The sequence below is a fragment of the Octopus bimaculoides genome, chromosome 6 (genome assembly GCF_001194135.2).
Source record: "Octopus bimaculoides isolate UCB-OBI-ISO-001 chromosome 6, ASM119413v2, whole genome shotgun sequence".
Taxonomy (NCBI): domain Eukaryota; kingdom Metazoa; phylum Mollusca; class Cephalopoda; order Octopoda; family Octopodidae; genus Octopus; species Octopus bimaculoides.
The window spans coordinates 22224395-22234216 of NC_068986.1; the positions used below are offsets into that span (position 1 = coordinate 22224395).

Consider the following 9822-nt stretch of genomic DNA (forward strand, 5'->3'; position numbering starts at 1 on the left):
TATATTTAAAAAAAATGTTAACATTAAACTGAAAGACCACTCAATACTTTTTAGTAGAGTACATATTTACATATACAAGAAAAAGGTTGACAGTCAACTCATTGTAAAAGTTTAATATATCATATATATATATATATATATATATATATATGTATGTATGATGTATACATATTCATATTTATATATCAAATATATATAACTGCACATACATACATATATGTAATCAAATTCACATCCCTCTTATAATTCCTCATCCTCTCCATACACTTTTGCTACATTTATCAGAGTAACTAAGAAACATTCCATGTCCTCTGGATAGGTACAGTTCAACAATTCATAACCTCATACTTTTCTTTTCATTAACAGTCTATGTTTCAAGTGTTCTATGAAATCAGAGCCCATTTCTTTCTTAATCTACACACTACTTCTGACTTCTTATTCAATAGGTTCTTCATTTCTACACTGGTTATTCGAAAGAGTGTGAATTTCATGCAATTCCAGAGTATTTTCTCAGTGTGGATTACTTGTTTTCAGTTTGGGCTTATCTTATCTTTTTCTTTTCTACTTAACCCTGCCGTGTCCTGTCCCATTCGGTTTGTTATCACTGTACATCTTTCATTTCCTCGCCATCACTACAAGATGATGGGATGGTACTACTGGGAGGGCCCCTATTAGTTTCTTAGTTATTGGCTCATGGCTCAGAATGAAACAGTTTTTTTTTTTTACTACTATGGTGGCGAGCTGGCAGAAATGTTAGCACGCCAGGCAAAATGCTTAGCGGTATTTTGTTAGCTGTTACGTTCTGAGTTCAAATTCCGCCGAAGTCGACTTTGCCTTTCATCCTTTCAGGGTCGATAAATTAAGTACCAGTTACGCACTGGGGTCGATGTAATCGACTTAATCCGTTTGTCTGTCCTTGTTTGCCCCCTCTATGTTTAGCCCCTTGTGGGCAATAAAGAAATAAGAAACATTAGCAGTATTTCATCTGTCTTTACATTCTGAGTTCAAATTCCACCAAGGTTGACTTTGCCTTTCATCCTTTCAGGGTCCTTAAATTAAGTGCCAGTTGTGTATTGGGGTTGATCTAATTGACTGGCCCCCTTTCCAAGAGTTTTGGGCCTTGTGCCTAGAATAGAAAAGAATTTTTTATTACTACCCTCAGTGGCAACCAGCGGTACTCTAGTGACAACAGTTTCAGGGACCAATAATTGTTGTTGCTATTGCTGTTGTTTGTCATTGTCTTTCTTTATTTTATAAGAATCCTCAGGCTAGTCAGCCTTCAAGTGGCTTTTACTACCACATCCATAGCAGCAAGAATTTCTGCTATACTTAACTAATCTAATTGCTTGTCTTTCTGTACACATAATAGTGAAATAATTATCCTGGATGGTTTTGTGGTCTATGAGGAGGAGTTTATCAGGACCTGTTTGAACGAAAACTATGTAACTTACCTGTTTGTCAACTAAAATGATATTTCCTTTCCAAGCAAGGTTCTGTGGAATTGTCACTTGATCCAAAGATGGTAGGCAGTCTACAGCCCAAACCTCCAATAATACATCAATGTTGTTAGGGTTATTCATATCTTTTCCAGTATCAGGTACATAAATGATGAAGATGCTGGCACACAGCCACAACTGATAGCGTTTGAGAACACCATGTAAGACTGGCAGAATGCTTTAGAAAGAAAACAGATTATTTGATACAATCAGTATATAATTTACACATTTTATCTTATAAGAGAACAGCAGGATTAAGATTAGATTTATCTCTTCATTTACAAATTAGTAGTGTTGTGGAAGAAATCTGACTACCCCACCAAGTAACTGAAGGTGGACTGTCTCGTTATAAAGTAAAGAACTGTGAGCAATTGGCAGTTCGGGTTGGTAGCTGTTCACTGTGAGCTGTTGATATAGAGCATTGAGTCTCGTGTAATAGTAGTGCATTGTGTAAATACTTTCTTTCCCTTCTGCTTCATTATATTATATACCCAACATACAAGGATATAAAAGTATGCAAAAGGATTTTTGTCAACAAAGTCAATACCTGTACATGTTTGGTAGCTGGTGAATGTATGTAAGATTTCTGATTTCAACAATGCAGTACAAGACTTGAAAATAATTTAATATTCTTTCTAATTTTGGTAGCAGTTCTGAGTGGGTGGGGAAGTCAGTTACACTGCCCCCTGTATTCAACTAATACTTATTTTAATGACTCTGAAATGAATGACGGCAGCATCTACCTTGGCAGCATTTGCACTTATTCATAACCTAATATTGCAAATATGCATAGTTTTCTAAAAAGGTTGTCACTTCTTGCAGTACCTTCTCATATTTCAGGCACTAAAAACATTGTTTTTACTCATTTTATGCTCTGATGTCCATCAGTAGTCAAAGAAAGCTTGAAGGACAATTAATAGATGTTACTACCTGAAATATGGCTCAAGTGGATCCAATCTTCAATAATGTGAGAATACAAATAATAAATGGTAAACATAAGATTTTAAGTTTTATTGTAATCTTATTCCATTTGAGGATTTTAATTCCTAATAAAAAATGATAAATATGATTTCAATTGTTAATATATATTGAAGTTTAATAGTAAAACACTATAAGAAATGAGTATATGATTGGTTCATATAGCATCAAATAACAAATGCTTGCAATAGTATCTATAGTAATAAAGACTGAATAAATAAGTACAGAAATATGTACAGAAATGACTGTAGGACACACTATATAAAACAAAGATGGTTAGTGGACATACTATATATATATATATATATATATATATATATATACACAAGTACAGGAGTAGTTATTTAACATTATGTTTAAAGATAAATCTATCTATATATTGGTCAAAATATATAAAATATTATTATATATTCTAGGTGATAAAATGTATAATTAACTTTATTTTAATTAGGCAGTAATTTGCCTTATGCTTTAATCCTTTTGTTATAATATTTCAGCTAAAACTCACTGCAAAGTGAGAATAACATCCTGTGTAAACTGAAGCCAAGAGAAATAGCAACAACAATAAAGAAGTAAAAAGTAACTAAGAAGGGTTAAATGAGTATACTTACTCATCATCAAGGTCAGCCACCTCTGAGAAGTCAACAATAATGTCCACAATACTTCCTACAACATAAATATAAATAATCTTTGTACATGAGACAGAAATATGGCAAATACTGCTTTCATCATAAGTAGATATTTTGTACATATTGTCTGTATATAGTTTATATACACTGTATATAGATGAATCACTTTTGTGTAGAGAAGTAAACATTTTGAACATGTTCATGATATGCATTGCATGTACATTTTGAATCATCATTCTTTAACAACTGTAGTCCATGCTGGCATGGGTTGAATGGTTTGATCAGAGCTGGCAAGCCGGTGAGATGCACCATGTTCCAGTCTGATCTGGCATGGTTTCTATGGCTGGATGCCCTTCATAACACCAACCCCTTTACAGTGAATGCTGGGTGCTTTTAACGTGGCACCAGCACAAGCGCTGCCAGGTGGGGCAGACATGAGTGCTTTTTACATTGTACTGTAAAATGTGAGTATTTGTGTGTGTGTGTGTGTGTGTGTGTTTATCAATATAGGGCAGCGAATTGCCAATTAATTAATAAATTAATAATTAACAATTTTGCCAAGTAGTTCAGTATGCAAAAAAACCTTTATCGGTAAACCATTTATAATTATAAACATATAGGGATCAGCAGGAGTTGCTTCACCAACATACTGAAAAATTAGAAATAGCAGTTAAAAACTACTAATTCTAACTACAATTTTTTCTCCAACTGATGGTGATATTTATGGCACACATAGAACAAAACCGAAGACAAACAAAACAAACCTGCCGTTAGTTAATCATGTACGACGGTTCTTGATTAGAATATAAAGATTCGTTTCACTCATCAGCATGATATCCATAATTATAAATTTGAAAATGCTAATAAACCCATGTATATCTGACCGTGTGACTCCCTACACCACTTGCAGACGTTTTTGACATCCATGCATGACTTGCCATACACTTCCATTAAATGGCGATGAATTTCAATCAGTTTAATGCCTTTTGCATTCAAAAACTGAATAACTGTGCGAACTTCACATTTGGCGGTAGCGTCAATCAGGAGCCCCATCAGATACAACTGGCAAGCCAAGACTGAGCACGACAGCGAGGCTCACGCAGCGGAAGGCACATGCACAACAAACACAAGTGTTGCCAATAGCCTCACACAATTTCCCTGTATCCCCATCACATTGGAGACCTTACTTTTGGGATTATCCTCGTATATATATATATATATATATATATATATATCATCATCATCATCATCATCGTTTAACGTCTGCTTTCCATGCTAGCATGGGTTGGACGACTTGACTGAGGACTGGTGAAACCGGATGGCAACACCAGGCTCCAATCTAAATTTGGCAGAGTTTCTACAGCTGGATGCCCTTCCTAACGCCAACCACTCAGAGAGTGTAGTAGGTGCTTTTACGTGTCACCTGCACGAAGGCCAGTCAGGCGATACTGGCAACGGCCACGCTCGAAATGGTGTCTTTTATGTGCCACCCGCACAAGCCAGTCCAGGGGCACTGGCAACGATCTTACTTGGCTTGCCGGGTCTTCTCACGCACAGTACAAATATATATGGTAAGCCAAGTGAAATCATAGTCATGGCTGATGTTGGTGTCACATAAGTGGCACCCATGCCGGTGGCATGTAAAGAGCACTGTTCGAGCATTGGGCCTCACGGAGGCAAAGTGGCTGAGTTCCTTTCAAGAGTTGAGCTTCCTGGAGGCAAAGTGGCTGAGTTCCTTTTGAGTGTTGGGCCTCACAAATGCAAAGTGGCCAAGTTCCTTTCGAGCACTGGGCTCTGCAGAGGCAAAGTGGTTGAGCTCCTTTTGAGTGTTGGGCCTCATGGAGGCAATGACCAAGACCTTTGACATTATGTCGTGCTTAAGAAGACCCATCAAGCTGAGCAAAATCGCAGATACTAGTGTCACACAAATAACACCCATGCCAGTGGCATGTAAAAGCACCCATTACACTCTCGAAGTGGTTGGCATTGGGAAGAGCAACCAGATGTAGAAAACCATACCAAATCAGACTGGAGTCTGGTGCAGCCTTCCAGCTTACCATCCATGGTCAAACTGTCCAACCCATGCCAGCATGGACAACGAATGTTAAGTGATGATGATGATGATGGTAAGTATATTCTGTATATTTTCTATACATAGCTATGTGTGTATATGTGAATGTGTGTAGCCTAGTGGTTAGGATGTTAGGCTCACAATTATAGGGTTGTGGGTTCAATTCTTGAACAGGGCGACACATTGTGGCCTTGAGAAAGGCATTTTATTTCACACTGTTCCAAGATATTCAGCTGAAAATGAATACCATTGGAGATTTATTAACTACTATTATTAAGGCATGGCATTGTGGTTGAAAAGTTTGTAAAATTCCTTCAAAAACAAAAGCTTAACAGCTTTTATAGACACAATAAAAATTAATGGAAGAGAAATGAAGATATTGCTGAGTATTAGCATCATGAACATACAAGAACCTTCTAATCCTAGAAAGCAAAAGAATTGATCTCCTTACCTGCCAAAGGTAAATTATCAGCTATTCTATGGAGCAAATCACAAAGATTTTCTCTGTCCTTGCTGTCCTCTTCATTTCTGTGAACAGAAATGGAGAATTTCATAATGACATTTTATAAAATAGTTTTTACCGTAGTACATTTTTTTTCTCAGCAAAATAGATAATAAGGTAAAAATTCTGAAAGAAAGGAAAATAGTCAATTACATCACTCCTAGTACACTACTGATATGTGGTTTAACTACTCAGAATGACAAAGAAAAAGCAAACTGTTTGTGCTAGTTGGACTTGAACTCAGAACACTAAAGGAAACAAAGTTAAATATCTTAAAACACTTTACTGATGTTGCCAACTTACTGTATTTTATGTGGAGGCGCAATGGCCCAGTGGTTAGGGCAGCGGACTCGCAGTCATAGGATCGCGGTGTCAATTCCCAGACTGGGCGTTGTGAGTGTTTATTGATTGAAAACACCTAAAGCTCCACGAGGCTCCAGCAGAGGATGGTGGCAAACCCTGCTATACTCTTCCACCACAACTTTCTCTCACTCTTACTTCCTGTTTCTGTTGTGCCTGTAATTCAAAGGGTCAGCCTTGTCACACTGTGTCACGCTGAATATCCCTGAGAACTACGTTAAGGGTACACGTGTCTGTGGAGTGCTCAGCCACTTGCATGTTAATTTCACGAGCAGGCTGTACTGTTGATCGGATCAACTGGAACCCTCGACGTCGTAAGCGACGGAGTGCCAATTGTATTTTCTATTCAATAATATTAAACATTGAATAAAAATAATATTGATGCAAAAAACAAAAATAAAAACTAACAACTAAATGAGTAAGCTGATGTAATGAAATCTTATCCCAAACACGAAACCCATTATTTGATCTAGCCAATGTGGTGGAAATAACCCCAACCTATCTTGTGCTTGAAGGTTTGGCAATAAAAGTATTTACTCTGCTCAGATTCAGGTATTTCTCTACTGCATGCCACCAAAACACCAATAGGGGAGTCTATACATGGTTACTTGATTTGCTAGAAATAGCAACCAAATCTCCCTCAAATTTCACCCTACAATCTTAAGAAGAGCAAGTATATCTATTTGATATCTAAGGGATAGTCAAGGCTGAAAAGTCTTTGGTGAAAGGTTTGAATTTTTGGCACTGACTTAGGGCTTAATAACAGAAAAAAAAAAAAAAATGCAAGGGTCCCAAACGCAAAACAAAATTAGACAACACCTATATACAAGTTTAAATATTATTATGAAAAATATTCTTTGGCTACTTTACCCCTGAAGAGAAGATGATTCTTTCGGATATAAGTCATCTGGTGTTGTGGTACTGGTTACAGGGATCCATACACTATTAGGGTTTGCTGGCAAACACTGGAAAAGAAAGAATTTTAGACTGTATAAAATAGACATCTTCCTAATATCCCATCCCTCTGCCTTTGCCCAACCACCACATCCTCTTCTATCACTCACTCTCTCCAATTCCCAGTCACATCTTCACCATCTTCTCTTTCTCCACCTGAGGTAACCATGTTTCTCCTCCAATGCAAGACACCTTCTCCAGTCCCTCAATACAACTCCCTCCCTCTAAGAGAAGTCTTGTCTTGCAAGTTATTTGGTGACCTCGTTGTCGCTGGTGCCATGTAAAAAGCACCCAGCTCATTCTGTAAAGTGGTTGGTGTTAGGAAGGGCATGCAACTAGAAATCATGACAAAGCTGACAGCAGAGCTTCGCAGTCTTCTGACTTCTTAGTTCCTATTGAACCATCCAACCCATACCAGCATGAAAAACAGACATTAAACGATGATGACGACTAAGTAATCCCAAATAGAAGTTGACGGCTGTCATACTGACTTTTAAGGTTAATTATTGTGATATCTTTAAACTGTTGTTATGCTGAGTTACTGATCAAGACATTAAACTCTTAATGGTTTATTTCCAGCTGTAAACAATTATTCTTTTCAACTCTAGGCACAAGGCCTGAAATTTTGGGGGAGCGAGCCAGTTGATCAGATTGACCCCAGTACGCAACTGGTACTTAATTTATCCCCCCCCCCCCCAGCAAAGTTGACCTGGGCAGAATTTGAACTCAGAATGTAAATACAGACATGCTGATGTTTCTGCCAGCTTGCAGTCTTCCAACTATTAGTTGCAATGCCTGCTCCGTTTCTTTCTCTAAACATACAAATAAAATTAATATCTTCCAAACCCCATATTGCTTAAGAGTTATCTATTTTAAATCACAAACATTTACTCAATTCATCATCATCATCACTTAACGTCCATTTTTGATGCTGGCATGGGTTGGATGGTTTGTTTGAGGTCTGGAGAGCCAGCGGCTGCACCAGGCTCCAATCTGATCCGGCAATGTCTCTTTACAGTTGGATGCCCTTCCTAACGCCAACCACTCCAAGAGTGTAGTGGGCACCCACTACACTCTTGGAGTGGTTGGCACAGGAGCCAGTCAGGTGGGCTTGGCATCAATCACATTCGGATAGTGCTTTTTACATGCCACCAGCATGGGAGCCAGTCAAGGAATACTGGCATCAGCCACATTTGGATGGTGCTTTTTATGTACCATCAGCATGGGAGTCAGTCAGGGGACACTGGCCTCAGCTATGATATTGGTTTTACTTGACTCAACAGATCTTCTCAAGCATATCATATTGCATGATGCATGAGAGGTACTCTTAACTGGTCTGGACAAGCATGGCTGCAATCTCACTTTACTTTATCTTTAGCCATTTAGTTTCTTTTAATGTATATCAGCCATAATGATGCTTGAACACTACCTACATCAGTGGTTCTCAACCATTTTTTGCCAATGGACTCCTTTAATTCCTATATTTTACTCTATCAGATCCCCATAAGCATTCAATGTTGAAATAAAATCTTATTAAATTTTTATAATTAAATATTAGTCAGGAATGTATAAAAAAAATTAAAATATTTTCTGTGTTGTAGGAGTATAACTAACTTACTGCACATAAATTTTAACAATAAAATCTTATATGGACCCTGGTTCAGAACCACTGCCTTACGTGAACTCGAATTATTACACATGAATATAATAAAAGAATGTGCTTGGACTAAGGGAGATAACTTCACAAGTCATAAACACTCAGCACCTTTATCGCTTTCATTTTACTTTCTTTTTTCCAATAACCGACTGTACGGTTGGTATAAAATCATAGTTAGCAGAAACTTACAGCAGTAGTATCTTGCCTTTCAGAACTTTAGTGAAAGCAATGCTGTTTCTCCTAACATCAGCAAAGCCTTTGACTGTGTCTGACAACAGAACCTCATAGCTATAGACTTTATCTGTTTTTCATACCTTGAACCAGAAGTTTCCAAACTGCCTTATCACTGTGTATTGACAGGACTATTTCTGAGAAGACATTCTATCAACTCCACACTTGACCAATGTTCAATTATGCCTTTGATATTCTTCCTTCAGCATCATCCACGTACGAGCCCAATTCTTCATATTCTGTGACTATTAACAGAAACCTTAAAACCTCAAAAGCATCCTGCAACAGGGACAAAAATCTCTTTCAACAATTCAATGATATAATTGCTGCACATAAACAATAGGCAGCAAATTGGCTGAGACAATTAGAGCATTGGACAGACTGCCTTGTGGTATTTATTCCAGCTCTTTGCAATCTGAGTTCAAATCCCATTAAGGTCAATCTTGCTTTCATCCTTTCAGGGTTGATTAAAAAAAAAAAAAATCAATCTAGGACAGTAGATTGAGAAAACTGTAAGGTCAACCAAATGCTTTGCAATATCTGTTTCAGCTAAGGTGGTAAACCTTAGGCCCAGGAAGACACGGGATGAGGTGGTGAAGCATGACCTTCGAATGTTGGGCCTCACAGAGGTAATGATAAGAGACCGAGACCTTTGGAGATATGGTGTGGTTGAGAAGACCCAGCAAGGAAAGTGAGATCGCTGCTGTGACTAATACCAGTGTCGCATAACCAGCCCATCTAAAAGTACCCTTCAATCATCAGGTGATATGCTGTGCTTGAGACCTGTTGAGTCAAGTGAAATCATAGTTGTGGCCAATGCCAGTGCCACCTGACTGGCTCCCTGTGCAGGTGGCATGTAATAAACACTATTCAAGCATAGGTTGATGCGAGTGCTGGTGGCACATAAAAAGCACCCACTATACTCTTGGAGTGGTTGGCATTAG

At 37.9% G+C, this 9822-nt stretch overlaps 1 protein-coding gene across 1 annotated transcript in view; it reads right to left on the bottom strand.

The window, feature by feature from the left end:
* LOC106870238 (mdm2-binding protein) overlaps nucleotides 1–8372 on the bottom strand; it is a 26879-nt gene extending 18507 nt beyond the window's left edge. The window contains exons 1-5 of the mRNA XM_052968421.1: nucleotides 8358–8372; nucleotides 6907–7001; nucleotides 5626–5702; nucleotides 3086–3140; nucleotides 1452–1674 (exon numbers count right to left, since the gene is read on the bottom strand). Coding sequence (XP_052824381.1) covers nucleotides 1452–1674; nucleotides 3086–3140; nucleotides 5626–5702; nucleotides 6907–7001; nucleotides 8358–8372 — 465 coding nt within the window. The remainder of the gene's footprint in view (nucleotides 1–1451; nucleotides 1675–3085; nucleotides 3141–5625; nucleotides 5703–6906; nucleotides 7002–8357) is intronic.
* Between the last annotated feature and the right edge of the window lie 1450 nt (nucleotides 8373–9822).